Raw genomic sequence first — 23,385 nt, 5'->3', positions numbered from 1 at the left:
AAGTGTGTGAGTAGATTAGAACATGGGTGTCTTTCTTTCTTCACTTATGTCTGAAGAAAAGGGTTGCTGTAGAGGGGAGCTGAACTGGTATTTGCAGTGCTATTTTTTAGACTTGGCCTGTTCTTTTGCTGCCTCTCTCCCCAGTGCCTGGCTGCTCATGTTTGGGTTTGTCTCCTGCTGTAGAGTTTAATGTGCTAGGGTTCTTCTCTGTTCACTGTATCTGCACTGGAACAGTGTTTTGCCTGTTGTGCCAAAAAATAATTTCCGTGCAGTGCAGCTTTTCAAGAAGGTCCTCCACTGACTAGAAAAAGTGTTGGTTGCTATACAAGGGTTGTAGATGTCAGAATTCCTGCAAAGTAAATGTTTCTGTCTCTTCCTCAATGGAATTTCCATCTTCAAGTGTAGTAGAATAATTATCTATTGACAGCCTTTTTTATCCAAATAAAATAACGACTCTGAGTTTTCATTATCATTTTGGAGGTTTGGAATAACACTTTAAAAAAACAACCAACTGATGATGTTTGCAAGGTCGATGGCATGTAAACTCTGCATTTGATATGCTGTTCAGGAAAACAAAAGTGGTGCCTGAACTTCCTATATAGACAGGATTGTATCAAAGAAATTGTCCAACCCACTGGCATACTACTTGGGCAAAAGGACAACACTGTATGTGGTTAGGTCATGGACATTCAAGTGGAACTATTTAAGAAAATCTTTTACTTCTGAGGAGGAAAATAAAAATCTTTCAGTTATATGACTTGGCCATTTCAACCGAGGAAGTTTTACCCCAGTTCCACTCCAGTGTTGTCTTTCTTTGAGAAAAGGTCATTTGTTTCTGGGGCAGTTCTTTTTTATGAGCAGATGCCACATGCCAGATACCTCCAAGTTTTTTTCTCAAAATTCCCTGACTTGGGCCAATAGTATTCCTGAAATTATGGCCCAAATTACCTAAGTATGTTGGTAACAGTGGGTAAGTACTCCTAGTGCTGAGTAACTGCAGTGATGCAACTGAAGTGTTGAAGTTCTGCTGTGTGCCTTTTAAAAGCCCCACTTGTGCAGAAATAGTTGATGTGTTTTTAAATTTATTAATTTTATGTTAAAGATGCATTTCCCTTCACTCTTGAAAGCAGCAGTAATTGCTTTCTAAGGTAGACTTTTTTTAGAAAGTATTCTTAAGTCCTTCATTGAACAGAATTTCTTTCCTAAAGAGTGCAGAGGTCCTGCTCTACACAGCATGGAGGTCAGAATAGGTCTGACAAGGATTAGGGGCAGTTTAGAGAACACATGGAAAATACTCTTCAGTCTTGTTTATATTGTTTGATAAAGCACTAGATATGTTACAGTAATTGAAACAGATCTCTTATCCCAGACCAGAAATTTCAACTGACCCTAATGCAGGAGACCTGACTAAAGATTGATAAGAAGATTGAAGCAATGGAGAAAACTTTGCCTAGACTGAGTGCACTTATCAAATCCATTCCATTTAGTGCTGTTACCAGGTCAGTACTGTTCTTCTGAGTACAGGGACTATGGCTGACACTGGTAATATGTCCAAAGGAAGAATACATTTAGAGTGCCCACAATATGCCTTTTGTAAGTAGACTATGATTTAGAAATCACTATTTCTGCAAAACTGCACATTTATGAAGGAATACTCCCTTACAGATCTCTGTCCAAGTTTTTCTGTAATTTAAATAAACTATTTCCATTCTTGGAAACTTGGAAGCTGCTTGGAAGCGATTAATTGTTAGCTGCAGATGATTAGCCTACTTTAGAATTATCCTTCAGTACAGGGTTACTTTGCTTTTTCTTATTGCTTGCTTCCTTTTTTTTTTTTCCTTTAACAGTTAATTGAATCCTGGACCAATTTAAAATTCTAAATGCTTCCCTCTAATTTCTCAGCCTGCAATTATTTTCTCTCATACCCAGTGAAATATCTTTGTGCAGACTTTGTCCAATCTCATTTTTCTCTAAATTTGCTGATTGTTTGCAAGAATTGTTTGCATATTGTTTTGAAAGATACATTTTTAAAACCCCCTTGGGAAAAGGTAGCTTTAGTTTCATAAGCAGTACTCAGAATGTATCTACATGTTTAAAAAGCTTTATGAAGAAAACAAAACGGAGGTCCATTTAAATAAGCAATATTAATTAAATATTGGAGGATTGAAAAAGAAAGATAAACATTGGGTTCATTAGAAAGCAAACAATGGATTATTGACTATTGAAAATTTCTAAAGAAGTAAATTACTAGCATTTTGATCAAATACAAAAATGAAACAACAGTTTGTACTAAGAAGAACAAACTGGAGGCGACTGTATTTTTTGAAAGAGCAGGAAACACTTTTTCTAAAATTAAGATAAAATAGTGACTAGTAATGGGTTGCTTTTGTGACTATTCTAGGATTTCAGATAAAATAGTTGAGTTGTTAGCTTTTTCAGGAAGAGTTTTAATGCATGGAAAATTCGAGCATTGTACTTTTGGAAACTAGTTAAGACTCATAATTAATAATGACTTATACAGGATTATATTATATAGTATAATTAGATTGAGGCTACTAGAAGAGAGGTGATCATAAAAAATCAGGTTCAGATATAATCTGTTACTAGTACATATGGATATGACCTGATAGTAACCAGCACACAGTGAAAACGGGGCTAACCCCACTGAAGTAACTGGAGCTACACTGGAGCTTACACTGCTGAGGATCTCCTGCATTGCATTTCCCTGTAAAACAGGAGTGCTCATCCTCTACCCTGCGGGCCAAATGTGGCCTGTGGAGCCATAGCTTTTCATCTGAAGGGTCCCCAGGGCCCAGAAATTTGGAAGCAAGGGAGAAGTTGCCATTAATGCATCACCTTCCTCCTTGCCAAATTCCCAAACCCCAAGTCTCGCACAGCTGGTTGGAGGAGGGCCATACACCCTTCCCTCACAGGGCTGAGTTGTGGCCAAGCCATGCCCCCTTCCCCCCTCACAGGGCCAGGTTGGGGCTGGGCCATCCCCCCTTGCCCAGTGGGGTGGGGTTAGGCACCTTTCTCCTGTGGGGTCTGTTGGGGTTGACCTGCCCCACACTCCTCTCCATGTGGCCGGATGGTGCTTGCCCCAGGAGTCGGATTGGAACCACTAGCTAAATCTGGATCATGGATGGACCCGGTACTGCCCATCTGGCCAGCCAAGAAAAAAGTTTGATGGAAAGCAATATCCTTGTGCAGAAATAATACTCAAATTAAAAATAGTTTGTATTCCACTGTGGATGTAGAGGCAGCTTAAATACTGCTTAATTGTTTTGATTACACATTGCAATTTTTCTGTTAAATTTTATTTAAAAGGAAAGCTGTTCTTTTTAAAGAAAGAATCATATAAGAGGCAACTTAAACTGCACTGCTTTCCCTTGTCCTTTGTTTTGGACCTTGTGCTCCCAATGCCATCTTGTTTGTTTAAGAAAGCTCCTCTTTGTTGACCAATATGCTGGCTTGAAATGCAATTGTAAAATCGACTGCCTTGTAGGGTAGAGTGTTTGTTTTAACAGAAAATGGGGGGTTGTAAGTTTTCAAGGTTTGGAACTGAAAGACACAAACTACTAGCACCTTTGAGTTTTTAATAAAACTACAGCACATTATAAAACTCTGTGTGTGTAATATAGGTACTACTACTAACATTTTAAAGTTAATATTCTTCTACTTCTCATTTAACATTTAAATGCACAGTAAAAATTATAAATCAAAATATCAAGTCCAGTGATTCTCAGCTGAAGTGCTGCATTCCTTTTAATTGCTGCTCAATATTAGCACTGTTAAGTGTGCAAACACCTATGCATGATTCACAGGATAAACCCAGCAATATCAAGTAGGATTCTATAGGGTCAGAAACTTCCTCACATGTGATCTGAGTTCTTTGCAACATAAAAAATTGTTCTGTGATTTTTCAATGGTAAAAAATTAATGAAAGCTAAGGTTTGGCTTTTCCCGAGGGATGCCTCGAGTCTAACAAGGTTGGGGACCACTAATCTAAGTCCAGTACTTTCTTCAGAAGGCTGCTGACATCCAAAGCTTGTGGGTTGTTTAGGGGTTTGTTTGTTTTTTGTCTTGTTCAGACAGAGATTGTAACCATTCTCCCGCTTTGTTTCCTGCGCTCTCCCTTTGTGGTAGTCACAGCCTTTGTCACTAGACTGGTCCTTTGAACAGGAAGTAGATGATTAGCCATGTTAAAGAAGAAAGCCAATTGAACTCTCTTAACTTGATCAACCAGCAGCACCCATTGGGATAGGATATGGGGGGCAACCTTTCAGGATCCCATAGGCAGAGTTCCCATAGGTTTACTTAAACCTGTTGTGAGTTTCTTTCTGTTCGTACACTCTCTTCATAACAGTCAACCACTCTTATACATCAGTGGTGTATGCCTGAAGATCATCTTCTCTTAGAGGTTATTTTTGTCGATTATGTCTAGATTCTACTGGTGCCAAAATCCTCACCAGTTCTTTTCACTCTCTTCTGACCTCCTCCACTGGCGTCAGACTTGTGTAAGGGTGGAATTCTGTTGTCCTCCTCACCTTCCTCAAGACTTATGACCAGACTGAGGCTATCCTCAAACATTATTTCATTCTCTCTTAACTTCAGAATTCAGTTAAAACTCTGTTAAGCCTTTCATGGTCTTACACATCGGACTCCTTCAAAGACATGTCTTCTCTTTTTGCTTATCCTTTTGCTCCACTGTCCTATTTTCTCTCTTGTCACAGAGTTTCTCACCATACATGATTTTGGGCAACTTCCATTCTGTTAGAAATTACCTTCTTAAACAGTCTTTCATCATTTTGTCAGCTCCCTATATTTTAAATCTCATTTGAAAATATATTTCCTACTTTCTTCTGTGTGTTTCCCTCTGCAGTTTTCTTAGGTATTGAGAAAATAAAAATTGAGGATAGTACTTCCCTTAGTTTATTAGCAAAAGAAGTTAGAATTTGAAACTACCTGTTCTAAGTTCAAGTCTCTTTCCTTCTCTGAAGTACAACAAGAAGACGTAGACTCATTTTCAGTTATTAAAAACTGATGAGTATTTTAATTCTAAGTAAAACTATTTATTTTTGAAAAAATCTATACACATAATAAAATAACTCAGCCTATATGTTTATTACATCAGAACTGCTAGTCTATTTTTTATTTGAAGAGGCTCCTATGTAAAATGAATTTGAAGACCAGATCTGTTTCTTGTTTTATTTAGAACTTACGTGTGTGTGTGTGTCATCACTCTGCCATGTCTAAAAATGATCCCCTGGTATTTTAGCTGCTGTTTTATTATATCCATAAAATAATAGTTCTTGGATGGGTTGTATCTGTTGTCGTGGTCCAAAGGGAAAACTAATCACTTGTCCTCAACCATGTACAGAAGTTATGAAAAAAAACAACCAAGCAAGTTTCTCTGCTTACCAGAAAATGTTTCTTGCATGAAAAATGATGTTGCGTTCAATTTCATTGCATTTTACATTCCAGATTTAAAAATCGTCTTTCAGCAGGGTGATGTGGCAGGGTGAGAACTTGCAAAAGTGACTGAAAAATTTATTTTGTGCCATTTTCATAATTTTTGTAGGAGAGTATATTGCTACCTCATTTGTCACTGTTTCTTTAATACAAACTAGACCTCTCCATTGTTCCTGTTCTGTTCCATCTTTTGGGCATACCTTTTGATGTAAGAAGCCCAAGCAAAGCTACCATAAATATCCTTTACTACTTGGAATAGCTGGTGAAATAAAGGTTACAGGATCTTTGTTTCCTTCGCACACAGTTCCCATCAATAGTAATGAGAACGACAGGGATGGTTTTTGGGGACAAAATAGTATTATTCCTTTCTTGTTCTAGCTTTTGTGGGGGGGTGCTTTCAAATTTCTCATAATTTTTTAATTAATATGTGAAATCCTAATGCTTCCCAGTCAAAGTGAAATACAGGCAACCCCTGCTTAATGCTGTTTCGCTTGGCATTATTTTGTATAACGCTATTTTAAATTGATACCTGATTCCACTTAGTGCTCAGTAATTTTCATTATAATGCTCACAGTCACCATCTTAGGCCATTAAAAACACTTGCGATCACCATCTTGGATTGTTGAAAACTTTCGGTTTTACTTAACGCTTGTTTTACTTAACACTCGGTTCTTCAGGAACCAATAAAAAGTGCTAAATGGGGGTTGCCTGTAGCAAGTACTTGCCAAGTTGCATTTAAATCACATGTATACACCGAGAACAGTAAAGGATTGAACCGTTTTTTCCTCCCTTTAAATAAATGAAAGAATGGAGAAATAAGCTCAGTATTCCCCCTCATTGCTGCGTACTCACCCCTCCTACAGCCACTGGAAGCCTGTGGCTGGTCTGCCTTGCGGCCCTACTGTTGCCCCATATTTAGGGGAGGCTAAGTCCTGTTAGCCCCCTCCTTCCACTGCTTATGTCTACATGCTTAGTCATGGATTTAGATATCTAGTATCTTAGGTACTTTCTTATCATATCAATAAAATAGTTCTTGGATGGGTTACATTCCTTGCATTCAGGTTTTCCTATACAGGTAATTTTAATGAGCCCTGTATTTAATATTTAAAATTATATTTAGGTAAATAAATTAAACTAAAGAGGACTGTAGTAATTACTATATTTACTGTGTTTTCTAGCTAAGATTATATACTGAGTTGATACAAATATTTCTTATTTGCTGTACCCAATACATTTCACACTTTTGTATGGGTCGTCCTTTCATAATAATGCACGTTTCTGACAGAATGATACAGATAAAAAGCCATATTAGTTTGATATGTAGTATGTTCTTCTGTATACTGTCCAAGTATATGATAAACCTTCCTGTAGGAATTGGAAATCAAACTTACTAATGCTTTCTTGCAAACAAAATATGCTATAATTTTCCTTTCCTTGAGAAAGTCACAACTGTTATGTTTTTGCAGTCATGATCAATGTACAAATAGATAAACTCTTTAATTTATCCACAAGCACCATACATATGTAACTGTCTTGCAGAACATCATTCTAGCGGTTAGTTTAGCAAGAAGAATACAATTTGGAGAGGAAAAGCGAAGTTTTACATAACTAACCTTTTGAAGATAAGTTGATTAGGATTTGAAAAATATCAAAAGAAAGGTTTTTAATGGGTTCATTTTGCATTTCTCTTTTCTTTACACTCTCTTCTCTCTCTTTGGTTGTTAAGTAAAATGTATTGGTTTCTGTCAGTTTAATACGCATTAGGTTTTCTGTGATAGAGATACAGTTTAGGTGGATACAAAAGTTGAACACTAAACTTTTTGATGTTGTATTTTGTTGTTCCTGCACTGATTTCATAGGAATTCCTTCTCCTTAATTTGAATTTAACCCGAGTCATTTTGCACTTAAGGATAATCTTTTCATATCAGAGGTGATGCCAAGTAGCATGAACAGCTAATATGTAATAAAAATAGAAAACAGGTCTTGTCAAATAAACATAATTTTGCTCTTTGAAATGACAGATGTCTTCAAGGCAAATAATCAGATTCAGTAAAGGGCCACTGGCTGGGCAGCCCCAGCCCCAATCCTGCCCAACTTCCTCCCTCCCTTGTGGGGCTTCAAGCTCCCCTACCCCTGCCAAACTGAGACGTAGGTGGAATATAAAAGCCTCCCTAGCTGCTACCTAGCCCTGGAAGCATCTACATTTCATGGACACATTCTTTTTAGACTTTGTATTTGCTCAGTTGCCTATAGTTGTGCATTTCCAGAACTGTTGCAGTTTTGACATGGATGATAGGCTTTGTGCCAAGCTCACACCTAAGCCCAATCTGTTTCCAGAGGATCCTCTGCCAAGACCCATTATGTAACAGGCTAGTAATCAGGGTACGTACTGCAGAAGTGTAAGGTAATTAGGGTACATTCCTTCCTCTCTCTTGCAGGTTTCAAACCCAGACTGTATAGGTTTCTACTTTTCAGAAATGAGCTTATAGCTGTGAACCTTAAGTGAACAGGAACATCCCTCTGCAGCTCTGAATAACCACATCTAACCACAGAGAGGAGCAAGATTCAAGATATACCCCAGTTTTCAGTGTTTCCTTACCAGCTAACTGCAGAATGCCGAATGCGGTAACTTTAAGGCTAGGGATAGACATTACACATAAACTGGTTTCAGTGATCAGAAACTGGTTTAAACCTGTAACAGAACATAACCAGTTTAGTGCACATAAACTAGTTTGAAAATGACTGAAACTGGTTTGAGAGAAACCTGGTTGAATGTAGTAGTATCAGACTTAACTGATTTGGTGTCAAACCAGTTTATGCAATGTCTGTCCCAGACTCTTTGCTGGTTTAAGTTAAATCAGAGTCCCCCTGAATCTCAGCATGCTCTGTGGGCTGGGCAGGGCTCTCTTCTCCACAGCAGGGCTGGCCCTTCCCCTGGCTAGAGCTCTGTCAGATTTGCAGGCACAGCAGGGTCTGCTGTCTTCTCTGTGCCTCGCTCCCCCCGCCCCCAACTCCTTGCTTAAGGAAGGGGTCCCTTCCTCCTCTCTGTCACAGCACAGACCATAGCCAGTGTGGTAAGTTAGCTAATGCTGTGTAAGGCTCCAGCAGAGACTGCAAACACAGCAGGGTGTGCCTGGCTTCACCCTGCCCTCTACCCCCTCCCCTTTACTCTTCAAGCAGGAAATCCCCCCCTCCCCTCCTCTCATTTTCCACAGGAGGGACCCCAGCTCCAGGGACTCTTGGCAACAGATGCATGCACTGCAACTCCCCCTACATTCTCCCTTGCCTCAGTGCTAGCCCAGGGCTGGGGCTGGCAACACTCCCACCACTTAAGCAGCCAGTGGGGAAAAGCCTGGGACCATACAAGCAGACCTCCCTAATGAGAGAGTCCTGCCATGACCTGGCCATGCCCCCCTCAGCTCAGCTCCCTGCAGAAGGGAAGGGAGGGTTGCTCTAGCGCCCTCCAGCTTCTAGCCTGAGCCACTGCAGGCATGTGTCTGAATTTCATCTGTCCAGAGAGATGGATCGTCTGTCCAGTTTCAAACCAGTTCAGCCTAGCCAGGTTAGACTAACCTGCAAAGATTGAATTAATTCAGGTTTAGGCTTTTTTGAAGTCTGTCCCTAGCCTAAGTGGCTCCTTGGTCAGTATGTGGACAGCTTTTGCTTGACCTCCTGAGGTACCTAACTCATCCAAGGTGTTGTTTAGAAAACTTAGGTGGCTCACAAATGTTTTTTGGATTGTGCTTTGGAGCCAGAACCTAAAATTTAGCTATTAGGGCACTCAACTGATAAGGGCCAAAGCTCTTTACTGGATCTGGTGCTAGATGCGTTTCTGGAAAATCTACTTAGGAAAACAGATATTTTTATGTTTAGTGTAGCATTAAAGGCCTCTGATTACACCAAGTCACAGTAGATGATCTAATAGTCTCTTCTGAGTTTCAGTTCCATGAATCTACAGAAAATTTTCTTTGAGTACATGTAATACTGCAATACACCATTGCAGACCTTAGAATACAGAAGATTTCAGCTTTCAAATTGGTCAGTCAAAAAGAACTCCAGATGTAGAAAATTTGAGTCATCCCTTAAGGACCTATCTAAAGTAGGGACTCTATCATTCTACTCGTATCTCGTTTCGTGACATTCACCATTAGTTTAATCAAACAATTAAAAGGTTGCATTTACTTTATGCTCAGCTACGTTTTGCCTCATAAATTAATAGAACTTGCTGAATACTTTCTAGCAGAACAACTAAATCACATGCTGTAACTTAATTTAGTTCTCATTAAAGATTCATTTCCCTTATAAAAGAGAATTGCATCAGTTTTCTAAATGGAACCCACAGGATTTCTTCTGTTTACTGGGAAGTTCCTTAATGCTTACTTTTTCCCTTTTAACAAGAGGTTCTTTTTCAAGATAGGTTGTCAGTATCTCTTTTTTTTTTTAAGCCCGCTAATGACTTCATATATTTCAGATCCTGTAACATTAAATTATTAATTCAACTCTTAAAAAACAGTGTTTCTACTATATTTGTAGATATTTTTTGAATTCAAAACATTCAACACTTGTATGTAAAAAGTATGGCGTAGTGTTATAAGAATGCATATGTGAACTTTAAAAATGATTATATAAGAAAATAAGGATTATTTTTCTCTGCCACATTATAAATGTTAGGAAATAAAAAAAGGCTCCCTGTTTATTTTTAATTATTTTGTTAATGTAACCCGTGAACACTTTTAAAGAATTTTTTGCTAGTTAAGACATGATAACCATTTTTTCCCTCAAAGGTCTTATATTTGAATATTCTTATGTGTAAATTGAACTGCATAGCATATATGCTGGCTTCTGACGAGATGAAAATTTCTCAGTAGGTAGTAAGAAAACAAGTTTCCCTCCCATCTGTTTTAAACAACAATTCATATGGTTGGATTTGAAAACAATGGGATATGTTTTCAAAATTGCCTCTCTTCCATTTATGTGCTTCTTGATTTTTCACTCAGCACTTCAATGGTATACACATGAGGAGAATGTGCTATCAAAAATAAACAAGGCCTACCTGTTTAGGAATATGTCTACTCAATAATTATTTTTACTTCAAGATTCCAGCCAAAAAGTGAGCAACAGCCACTTAATTCAAAATATATGCTTATATTGAACTTTCATATACATAAAATTACAAAAACCAAATTGATAATTATAAACAAATCATCCTTTCTAAATGGGGGATAAAATTGAATGCTACAGATTTACTTTCTATGCGTGAGAGAGAAGGCCGAAGCCTTCCCTTCTTGATTCATGAAAATGACTGTATTCTCACTTGTGCTTTCTGAATTGAGGCACCAGTGCACACTGGGACAAAGTACAAACCAGAAGAAAGCACCATTTGTTGTGCTCCCATATTGAGGCCAGAGACAGTCCACCTATGCTCATTGGAAATACTTCCTTGTTGCTCGTCTAGTGCAGTGCTCCTCTCCATTCCCAGCTATAGATGTATTGCTGTACCATGAAGTATTTAGGCCCGTGGAGTAGCCCAAAAGAGCTGTGGATACAGGGGTATGTGCATAAAAGGATTTGACTACAGTATAATCTGTGAGTCATAAAAATGGATTTTTGATAGAACAGTGAGTGCTAGAAAGAATGTTATTTTTTTCTGCCAAATTAAAAATGGATTAAAAACATCTTTATGAATATTAAAAGACAATATTAGGAATCCTTGATCATATAAATTTAATTAATTAGAAAAGATTGTGTAGACTAAACCTTTGCTCATTTTAATCAAGGAATAATTCCAGTGACTTCGACTCATGGGAGTAGGAAATGGGATTTGGCCCATTCCATAACAATATTTAGTATTACACAGTTGTCATACTAATGGTTTAGTAATCAATAGCACAAGCAGTTAAAATCCCTCATGATCACAGCTAACTGTCAGTTTTAACAAATTTGACAACTGTTTTATAGGAGGAAAATGATTCAAAGACTTTTTGCTTTAATGAATATTTTTGCATAACTGGGGAAATGTTCCTTAATTTTAAAATCTGTATAAGATACAGAATTAGGAAAGTCTGGGTTAATACTTTTAAAATGTTCATTTTTAATGCTTAATGCTTTTTTTTTTTTAAAAGGCCATAAGCCCTTAGGAGTCTAGATCTCGCTGAAACTCAGGTGGCAATGGGAATTAGGCTTCTAACTGCACAAGTAATTTTTAATGGAAGTTGCACAGAATTTTCTCATGGTGTTTAAAAAAATGTCTCCATTTTATGAAATCATTTGGCCACTACCTACTGCTTACTGGTATTCACAGCACATTTATGGTCAATTTTTTGGAAAATAGAGAACTTTAGGTAATTTAAGGATTCTGTTGATTTGTCTTCAAATGCAAATATTAATTCAATCTGATTTTAAGTCCATCGCAGCAAATAATAGAAATGTTAGTAGACAAGTCTTCATCGTGGGTTTAAGTTCTCAAGGAATATGAGTTCCATAAGAATCGTTTCCTATCATTTTAATCAGATAGCGGTGCAGCGATTACAGCCTCTTTATCCATTCATCTGTTAGCTAATTTTCTTCTTCAAATGTGTGTGAATATGAAGTGAAATTGTAGACACTGATAAAATTAAGAATATTTTTGCAGCTTAAGTACAAGTGAATGCTGTTTTAATCACTTTAAGAGTATACATTTTAGTAATTTTTTTTTAAATTCATACATTTCTTTAGAAATTCAAACTAAAGCTGCTTGTTAATGCTGAATTGGCATGTCAGATGATTCTCTCTCCAGACCCTTGATTTAGCTGAAGGGCAAGTGAAAGAAGTCAGCATTCATCAGTCACAAGAGGCCTGGGAATAAGGAGACTTTTACGTCTGATCTTTTATCTCACTCTTAGGATGTACATGGCTCCCACTGAAGTTAAAACCCTGGATCTGATTCTGTTTTTAGCTTCCACGGACTCCCTGCATGGTTTTGTGGCTCAGTTTTTCCACCTGTAAGATGTATGTGGTAACACTTTTCACCTTTACAAAAGGACCTTGAGGTCTTTGGATGCAAAAGGCTTATTTAATTTCCTTCATTGCCATTATTAGAACAAAAGCAAAATCATAACCATATTTTGCAAACATGTTTTGATGGGGACTAGGGTAGCATGAAGGAGAAAGGAAAACAGTAACTGAGTCTGTGGCTGTTTATTTTGCAGGTTCTTTCATGTTAGTGAACACCTCAGGGAAGTTTGCTGGACAAAAGGCTCACCTCCTACTACCCCACCTTAAAGAAAATGACACACACTGCATTGATTTCCATCACTATGTTTCAAGCAAGAGTGGCTCCAGCCCTGGTACACTGAATGTATATGTGAAGGTCAATGATGGTCCACTGGGTAACCCCATCTGGAACACATCTGGAGTTCCTACTAGCACTTGGAACAGAGCAGAACTGGCAATTAGCACCTTTTGGCCAAATTTTTATCAGGTAAGTTTTATTTGTTGTTAAATTTTGTTTCTCACATTAATCAAATTTGTAGACTAAAATTAGAATCTGTTTTTAATCATCACTGAAGTTAAATAAAGGTTATCCTGTTAAATTTCCCAGTTGGTCAATATTCAATGCAGGGGTTTTCAACCTTTTTTGGTTGGTGTATCCCAGCGGCCAATCAAGAAGCAGGGAGTCCCCTGGCCGCTTGATGAGTGGGGAGGAGGGGATCCCCCCAGCGGTCAATCGAAGAGTGGAGGGGGGGGGGGTCCCTAGTGTGCAGTGGCAAACCCAGAAGCGCTGGCAACAAAACCGGAAATGCCCCCAGGTTCTCCATGCCACTGCTGCATACTGCCTGGAGGCCTTCTAAGTCCCCCCAGGGGTATGCCTATCCCTGGTTGCCAACCCCTGCTTTAATGTATATTATGTCAGTCCATTCATTTCAGTTAATTTTTTTGCAATTTTTTCCTACTTCTGTGAAGTATGTATTTGTACATTTTAATGTGTATTGAAAAAAATGTTGGCAAAGTCCACTAAAAATCACTAAAATCATCAAGAGTTTTATCACTGGTTTCAGTGGCACCTGAATGTCACCCATTGTCTCTGCTCATCAGGAATGGTTGAACTTAGTAACAGTAGATTTTACAGTGGTGGGTTTTTAAAAGTGATTTAGATTAGTAACATTCAGTTATGGTTCTAGCACTACATGTTTCTCTGAATCCACAGACCTGAATGTAATTTCAGTTTGTGCTGTCTGACACCAAACACAACATGAGCAAATTAATCACCGGAACATTTCTCCATTACATCCCAAGTGTTGAGTAGTTAGTCAGAATTTGATATCACATATTTACAGTAGAGCTCAACTTTTTAAGGCACCCCTCACTAGACTTGAGGCACCTCTCTATAACTTCTGTGAATTGAGTGGCATCCAGTTTCACAAACTGATTTATATATTACAATGCTTACCTTCTTGTAGAGGGTCTGGGTAGTGGGTGTCATGGATTGGCCAGGCAGGGACAAGCCTGAGCCTGTGATTATCTACTTATCTCATTTGGCACCCTTCAAAGAATCCAACACAGCCCAAGGGGCTGTGGCACACTGGTTGAGAATCACTGACTTAGAGCATTGCCCTTCTGTTGCTTAGTTTACAGAGAAAATGTACAGTGATCCCATAGCCTCATTGCCCCTTCTTTGAGAGAAATGAGATCATGCAAACCATAGAGAGAGACTGACTGAAACCCTGCTGGGTGCCTCTACACGAGTGCAGAGGCTGTTCCGATGTGCTGCAATTCTAGTAATTAATTACCACACTCCAGCAGCCACCCATGTCTCGTGTATTGGCATTCCCACACTTCAAAATAGCGGGGGGGGGAATGAAGATCCTCAAATGGTATAAATCAGTGTAGCGTCTCTGACTTGAATGTGTTGACACCAGATGAGCCTCTGTTACTTTTTTCCTAGTGCTTTATCTTGCCTGTGATTGCCCCCACTCTTTCCAGAGTCTTTAAGTTGTCTCCCTGGATTCTTTACAATGTCATCCTTGCATGTCCTGCACCTCTCTGTGCTTTCTCTTGTTACTATATGTTTAGCCCCATTGCTCCTAGATGCTAATGCCCCAGTGAATATTGACTTTTGTCATAAATTCCCAAGAGTGTGTTTCTCATATACCACCCAAAACTTGATTCTTTGTTACACTTTCCTTGGGACCCATGTCTACTGTTCCTCATAAGGCAGCAGTTATTTTGTTTCTGCCACTCTTCCTGGCAAAAAGGAGTAACTGAAGAAGTCTCTACAGCAGACTTGAATAGTCATTTTACAAAAACTTTTACAAAAAAGTGATGGAAGCCTTATTGCATAAAAAGTTGAATGGTACATTAATAAATGTTTTTGCAGAAAAACATCCTGAATTAGTAGAAGAAAGGCTCTGGTTAATATAGCATACCTGCCTACATGATAGTGCCATGTAATTTCAGTCTGTTAACAGGGCACTTGCAGGGTGACTATCAATAAAAAAAAAAAAAAAAGGCGGAATGTGGTACAGAAGTATTTATATGGGCTGCATGATAAACTTCAGAAGAGTACATACGCAATTCATCTCCTTGAAGCAGTTTTATTGGTCTGTTTTCATTTGAAAATGTAGGCAAAAAACTCACTCTAATATTAAACTGAATAGAAACTAGATTGTTTATTTTAGACTAAATCCTGTTTTAGTCAAACTTTTAGCATATAGTTGCATAACATAGTTTTATCCTGCATAATGTTAACAGAGACAGGCAAAGCATTCAGAAGGTTTCATAATTAATATGATGTTTTACTGTATTCCTGTTCATGTTATTGACACTTTTGATATTGATTTTTTCCATGTAGAAATTTCTCTTTAGAAATACAAACTCTGATCATAATGATCATTTTATTTCAGCATACATTTTTTATTTTACCAGATAAATACCTGGGTAGGTTTTACCACATATAGCAAACTACTGTGCTAGATGTATAAATCACTATGATAACCTGCATGTAAAAAAAACAATTGTAGGTTAATTACTGTTCATTTAAACTTAAATCATCAAGTATTCTGGTGATTAAGATATATTTAATTCCTTAATTAATGCTTGTCCTAATTGCTCCTACTTAAAACCTGCCCATCACTTCAGGGTCTGTCTAAACTCTGGTCCATAGGTATGACTGCAACTTGTTTAAATATGTCCAGTCTGGCTTCTGCCTTGATAGCTCAGTGGTTCTCAACCATTGTAGACTTGTAGCATGCCTGAATAGACTCATGCCTGGATAAGTACGCCTCAGAAAATGTCAGCTCTTAGTATTCACTCTGTTTTTGAAAACACAAAATAATAGAACAGCTTTTCTATTGCAAAGAACTCAGAAAGACTGCAGCTATGGATTTCTGTTTGAAATCTCTGGATTTATCCTGTGAGTTGTGTTGGCAGTCTAACAGCTCTAATAGCGTGTGGCATCCCATGGCACCCTTGATCTCAAGGCATCCCAGGGTGCTGTGGCACCCTGGATGAGAAACTGAGCTAGCTGCAGTACCGAAAACAGCATAGCTACTGCAGCTGATCCTCAGCTGCCCAGTATTTACTGAGGGTCTCTGTAGGTGCAGGACTGTGTGGTTGGACTGTTGTCAGTATTCATGCTGGCTAATTTAAAGTTCTCTTGAGTATGCCTACCTCTCAACAGGAGCTGCAGTCACTTCTGGATTAAAGTGTAAAAATATTCTGAAGTATTACAAAAGCTTATGCCTCTGAAGCTGTCAGTATCCAAGGTGCTACCCTGCCCAGCCTTCTGCCTGACTTCAAACTGGCGTTGATAACTACAGTCCCATGGTCTGAACTAGTAGGGAAGTATTGGCTACCTATTTTTATCAGATAGTAGTAGGAATTTCCCTCTCCCTTCCCTCCTTCCTTCATTGAAGTTTATGCTATACCTCTCTGATTTAGGCTATAAGGTGCAGATCTACCCTGTCTTCTGCCTGATTTCAGAGCAACATTACTAATTACCTCTCTGCTTTTTGAACCGTATATGAGTCAATTGATGCATATTTACCTGATGTGTGAAAGAAGTCTATTACTGCTTTTAAGAAATGGGCTGGAGTTTGCAGCAAGATCAGTCAGAGAGGCTTCCTGCCGTTCTCTGGTACAGGGATAAGAAGCCAGAAGGAACAGCTGAACAAAAGAGAGACTATGAACTAAATTAGGGGTGGGCAAAATGCAGCCTGTGGGATTCTAGGTGGCCTGTGGGACCCCTAAAAAATTAAGAAAATTAATATTTATCTGCCCCTGGCTGCCTGTCATACGGCCCTCGATGGCTTGCTGAAACTCAGTAAGTTGTCCTCTGCCGAAAATAATTGCCCGGCCCTGGACTAAATGCTCTGTTGATGGCTGTAGGTGGTGGTAGCTTGTCCTTCAGGCACATGGGACTAGTTTGCCTGATCTCACAGAGTTTGGTTGCTGACATTGAGATCAGGCACTTTGAACTCTGTCCTGCTGTAGGGACCTTATAAATGTCTGATAAGCCTGTCTTGCTGATGAGGCATTTCTGAAAGGGAAATCCTTACTTAGTTTATTTGGCTTTCCCTTTTTGCAGAAAAAGTTTGTAATTTTGTGGATTCTGTTGTCTGATCACTTTGAAGCAATAAAATGTGCTTTAATTTTTGAACCACACACAGTCTTATTACTCCCAAGAAGTTCAAGCTGGTGAGTACCTTGTGTTTTCAGCTCCTTAACCCTGAAAGCAGGCAGTTTACCATTATTCTGCTGAAATTTACACCCTGTTTCCCTCCTCCTGAATAATTTGCTTTTTAATTCATTGCAAGTCAGGCACTGCAACAATATTCTGAAATAAAATTTGATTTAAAAAAGCAATGAACAGTGTAATTTTAAATTTTTTAAAAGAAACTAAAGAAAGGGTTAAAAATCACTTCCTCCCCACCCTCTCTGTACTGCCTGCCTGGCTGGCAGGTGGAGACAGGATCCAGGGTTGAGGAACAGAGGCTTTGCTGCCTCAGCTTTGATAGCTCAAGGGAAGGGCTAGATGAGTGTGGGCCACCCCTCCTACCCTGTAAGCGGGGCTTAGCAGGGACTGCAAGCATCCTGGGAAGCCAGGGAACTGTGACCTAACTTGAGTTGGGATGGGATCTGATCTGGGACAGAAGTTTGATAGACTGGTCTAACCTAAACTGATTAAATCTAATACTACAACCATTCAGGTCAATCTTAAACTGGGTTCTTCCATTTTTAAACCAGTCTCTGCGTACTAAATTTCTGTTCTAGTTTGTGGAATTTCTGTACCTAGCCAATATGTGGAGTTTGGCTAATACTCTGTACTTAAACTGTCTGGAAAAACAGAGTTAAGCATCTCATACAGTAAATGTTACGCTCATATTCACATGTGGCATCATTTGAACTTTGAAACCTGCATGCAACTAAAAAGAAACGTTGTAGCTCATTACATTTTAAACCATTAACGTAGGTCCAAGTGTCTAAAGTACTGTTTTGTTATTGGGTTCTGTAGTTTAAGAAATTCTGGAAAAGATATTCCTGCGGTTGAGTCACGTAGCTAAGTTTAGAGGGCAGAACTTTTAAAAACTTATAGAGCCAGCAGTAAGCAAGTGCTTGCTTCTAGTCATGTCAGCAAGATTCTGTCATCCCCCAGCCTCCTTAATATCAACAGATACTAGGATAGGCAACTGTGAGAGTAGTAGGACAAAAACCTATCTATCTGTCTATCTATCTGTCTATACCTATATAGATATGCATTGTTTTCCAGTAACCATAAGCTGCAGACATTTTAAAAATGTCTTGCAGACATTAAACGCCCCCCCCCCCCCCCCCCCCCCCCCCCCAACAAACTGCACTTTTGGAACAAGCAGAGTATTACTTCAACTCAGGTCTTCAGTGTTTGAAAAGATCAGGCACTTCAGTGGGGCTTTCCGGTGTTTTTAGCTAAATCTGATTCACCCAAAGAGCCCCACTAAAGTGCCCGATCTTCACAGACATCAGGTGAGTGGGGTTGAAGTAACGTGCTGCCTCTTTTGGGCATGTGTGTGACTCAGCACAGGAACACACCAACTTTAAAGGAAAGCACTGGCTTTGGGGGTTTTTATGTCTGCGAGCCCCCTGAGAATCCAGATTTTAAAAATGGCCATCTTAAGGTTTCCTCTGCTGGATATTCCTGTTAGCAGTAAGCACTTAATTGTCATCTTCACTGAAATGCAAATTTGAATATAGGATGTTAGTTTCATAGAAGAGATTTGAAGTGGAACGAGGTAAAATACAGTCAAAAGAGGCAGATGTGAGAGGAAAAGTCCAATAAAACGCCTGACAAAGTAGTAAAGATGGGCTGACACCAGATACACCAATACCTGCCCTGAGACATATAACTAACTGGTATCCTTGAAAGATTATTGGATTTTTCCCTATGTCCACTGATTTAAAAAGAATTCTTAATACAAAGAGATTCTTTATGTTGTGTGAATTTATATAGTGTTTATAATTAGGTATAGTTCACCTTTTGACTAAAAGTATTGTAATTTCTTTGGTAACAAAGACAGGAATTTACTAAGTGAGGTCATGTACTGAAGACAAAAACTATTTATTCCTTTTGTTCTTTGAAACTGACAAGTTATCTCCACCAGCACATTTTCTGTAGTAAGCATTTATGATGGTAAGCAAACCCCTCTCTTTGTTCTCATATAGAAGGGGGAAGTGGCAGGAATGAAAAGCTAATTTTGCTCTTCACTGAAGCAGGGAGGATCAGGGACAGTGCAATGTTAAGCCACTTCCCTATTTCCTGTTTGGCAGGCATCTAAGGTATAGTCTGATGTAAAACATCTCTCAGGCAGACATTCAGCATAGCTTTTCCTGCACAAATGAAATCTGTGTTTTAACCAGTTGTTTCCTGAGTGATAAGGCAGCAAAATAATATCCAGAGAATCAAAGGGACTATCATGTTTAGTGCAGCTTGTTGTGCTAGAATGTTGTTTCATTTTGGCTAATGTCTGATAAGCTACCTCAGATACTGTGACAGCTGTGATGAAATGCAAGTTGAGAGTCTAGAGGAAAAGTCTTTACATGCGTCCACCAAGCGGCTGGCCAATTAAAAATGATGGAGAAAACTGGGCATGGCTCTTATAAAAAGTTTACTGTGAAGAAATGACAGTCTAATTTTAAAAAAAAAGAAAGGGTTAACTGAAATTCAGAAATAAATATTTTTTCAGATAAAAAGTGTGCATACTGGGCCAGACTTTTACCTTAGTTGCACTGCATAAAATTTGGAGCAACTCCTTGGATGTAAGTCTAGGTTTTCATAAATATAACTGAGATCAGAATTTGGCCTGTTGTAGTCTAATGGAAGCAATTAGCTTCAGATGCTCGCTTGTGTATGACCTGGAATACGACATGCACTTTTGGTAGCTCCTTTTTCAAAAAATGACTTCTAGTTAGGTTTACATATCTTTGTATGAGTGAATCTGCAAATTTCTAAAAGCTGAAATTTGACTCTTGGTGGATTTTATGATCAAGCAAGAGTATCTTTGCATTCTGCTATCTGAAGAAGATGGTTTCTGAGTTCATAGAAGACATTTTATTATAGGAAGGCAAACATTTCTGCATCTGTCAGATAACTCATCTGCCTACATTTGTAGCCAGATTTTCAAGACAATAGAAATTTAGAACAAATCTGCAAACATTCATGTGCATTTGTGCACTTACTTTGTTCATGCCATTATCACAATTGTCTGCACAAATTGAGTATATGCCCACAGGCAGCTAATTATATGCCTTACTAACCCTTTTGTATGCAAATGTTCTGTTTGCAAGTGTGATCACTCTGAGCCCTGTCTTTGATGGTTTTAAAAATCCTATCTTTATATACATGGAGAGCAAGCATGTTTATGTGGAGTATTTATAGCATAAAACTGTGAGACTCTGGATTTTTACGATAATGAATAGAACTATATAAATATTATTTTTCTCGTAGTGACTACCTGGGGCTCAAAAATCCTTATCTATCTCTTGAAGTTAACTACCATTCAACATGCAAATTTGCACTTTGGTACAGACAGCTAAGTACTTGTACTTATTGTCAACTTGAATGTCCAGAGGAAGATGTCTTCTGGTACCCAGCATTGAAAATTGAGTGTTGAAGAGTAGTAACATGCAGTTATATAGATTGTTCCTCACTAAGTGACCTCTCTATTCAAACTGCTGGCATAGGAGGATGGTTCTGTCATCTGTCCTTCTATACAGCAGCCCAATAATTAGGGTATTCACCTACAATACAGGAGACTTAGCTGCCCAAGAGGATATAAACCCCCATCTCCCAGGCATGTGCCTTACCTACTGTGTTGTGGTGTATTATGGTCACAGTGTGCTCCATGGATACAGTTTCACTTTGATGGACTTAAATACTAACAGGAAAATGCTGTATAGCTTGGTGGTTAGGCACTGTTCTGAGAGGCCAGAAACCTTGGTTCACATCCATTCTTCCCCTGATTCAGAGCAGAGATATGAACTGTTTTCTGCAGACAGAGCTGTATTGTTACCCAGCATGTCCACAGGTGGTGTACAGAGGAATGACTTTCAGGGAAGATTAGCTGCAAAATAAGCAGTGGACCAAGCATGGCAGCATCACCAGGATGTGGTGGGGCAGCAGGTGGCAATGCGTTCTCTCCTGAAAAGCCACATATATCCTTTGACCGTGCTGTGATATGGCAAATACAGGTCACCACTATACTAATCCTGCCCAACCCTCAGCCATTGGTCTACAAGTCCACAATGGCAGAGCAGGTGGAAGATTTTAGAATCTCAATAGCTGTGAAGATGGATGAAGGCTGGAGGAGAATGAGATCTTCAGTTGTCTTGGCCTTCTTGCCATTGGGTTAAGGTCCTGCTCTGTTAAGAACCATGTGGAAGCTGATGTGCAACAGCTTCTCCATGGTAAAAGAAATCAATGCACAGATGTGCATTACTGACTCCAAGATGAACATGAGCCGCAAATGCCAGACCACAGCCAGCAAGGCCAGCCATACCTTGTCATGCATCTCAGGGTGCATCTCAAGCCGGTCCAGAGAGGTGATACTCCCCCTCTATGCGACTTTGATCAGGCCACAGCTGGAGTACTGCGTCCAGTACTGGGCACTGCACTTCAAAAGGGATGTGGCCAGCCTGGAGAGGGTTCAGAGGAGGGCCGTATGAGGAGGCCATCTTGGTGAGAGGGCAGCAGGCCATATGAGGGGACAGGCCATATGAGGAGAGACTGAGGGACCTGAACCTGTTCAGTCTCAGCAAGAGGAGGCTGAGGGGGGACCTGGTTGCTGCATACAAACTCATCAGGGGAGATCAACAGCAAATAGGTAGAGCCCTTTTCTCCCCAGCACCACCTAGGGTGACAAGGAACAATGGTAATAAGCTGATGGAGAATTGGTTTAGGTTAGAGATCAGAAGGTAATATTTTACAGTTAGGGTGGCCAAAGTCTGGAACCAGCTGCCCAGGGAAGTGGTCCTCGCCCCTGCCTTGGGCAAATTCAAATTTGAATGCAGAGTTAGAAGGGACTCCAACAATCAGCAAAGAAGGTATAGGAGAAGTCAACTCCAGCAGCATCCTCCTTTTGACCTAATGTACGGAACATGGGTTCACCATCACCAACACCTTGTTCTGCCAGAGAAACAGGTGGAAGACATCATGGCAACACTTGCAATCTGAGCATTGGCAACTAATTGAATATGTCATTGTTTATGCTTGGGATCGCAAAAATATCCACGTCAGCTGAGGTATGCTAGGAGCTGATGATTACTGGACTGATTACCAGCTCATCTACTTGGTTATATGACTCAAACTAGCTTTCAAGTAATGGCTGAACCAAAAGTAATACCCATAGAAGATGAGCGTTGAAGCACTCAAGAAGTAAAGTGAAACTTCTACCAGAGCCTCAATAAAAAACTGGCACCTTCCAATCAACAACAGTGGGAAAATGTCAGTAGTGCTTGTGGTGCCTTTAAGTCTACCATCATCATCATCACTTGCAAAGAGACACTGAATTCTCTACCAGGAAACATTAAGACTGATTTGTCGAGAATGACTGGGAGATCCAAGAGTTGATCAACTGCAAGTGCAAGACCATTTGTGTTTGGCAGAGTTACATCAACTCCAAGCACAAAAAATTTAATCAGCAACAAGCCATCTATGGTCCAAGCTCTCAGGGACCAATCCCCTTGTGACCTAAGGATGGAGAAGATTCAATTGAGGAAAGGCATCCTGGAATCTCAGTGTGGGTTTAGGGCATCAAGAGGCACAACTGACCTGATCTTTACAGTTTGCCAGCTGCAAGAGAAATGCCAGGAACAGCATAAACCTCTCTACATGGCCTTCTTTGACCTCACAAAAGTCTTTGACTTTTTCAACAGAGGTGTGTTGTGGACGATCCTTCTGAAGTACAGGTGCCAAACAAAATTTGTCACCATTCTTTGCCTGCTCCATGATGGTATGCAAGTAGTGGTTCTCATTAATGGATCTACCACAGATCCTTTTGAGGTTAAGATGGCAGTTAAGCAAGCCTGTGCCATTGCTCCAACACTTTTCTCAGTATTCCTTACTGTAATGCTACATCTGATCACCAGCAAGCTTCCAGTTGGAGTGGAACTAAACTACCAAATAGATGGTAAACTGTTTAATCTCAGCTGGCTCCAAGCCAAAAGCAAGACCACCGTGACCTTAATTGTATGCTGATAATGCTGAAGTCTGTGCTCACTCAGAAGCAGACCTTCAGGCAATCATCACTGTCTTTACCAACGCATACAAGAAAAGGGGACAGATGCTTAACCTTCAAAAGACTATAGTCCTTCATCAGCAAGCTCTTCAAGAGCAGTCCCCAGCTTTGATAATTCAGACTCATGGTGAGACTCTAAAGAACATTGAATATCTCCCATACCTTAGAA

General features: G+C 39.4%; 1 protein-coding gene across 6 annotated transcripts in view; it reads left to right on the top strand.

The window, feature by feature from the left end:
• PTPRM (protein tyrosine phosphatase receptor type M) overlaps positions 1 to 23,385 on the top strand; it is a 745,518-nt gene that overhangs the window by 240,610 nt on the left and 481,523 nt on the right. For all 6 annotated transcript variants that reach the window (XM_090039711.1, XM_090039716.1, XM_090039712.1 and 3 more), the window contains exon 3: positions 12,660 to 12,931. In XM_090039711.1, the coding sequence (XP_089895837.1) occupies positions 12,660 to 12,931 (272 nt within the window). The remainder of the gene's footprint in view (positions 1 to 12,659; positions 12,932 to 23,385) is intronic.

The sequence above is a fragment of the Crocodylus siamensis genome, chromosome 3 (assembly GCF_052110815.1).
Source record: "Crocodylus siamensis isolate JL-2025a chromosome 3, ASM5211081v1, whole genome shotgun sequence".
Taxonomy (NCBI): Eukaryota; Metazoa; Chordata; order Crocodylia; family Crocodylidae; genus Crocodylus; species Crocodylus siamensis.
This window is presented reverse-complemented; position numbering and strand designations above follow the sequence as displayed.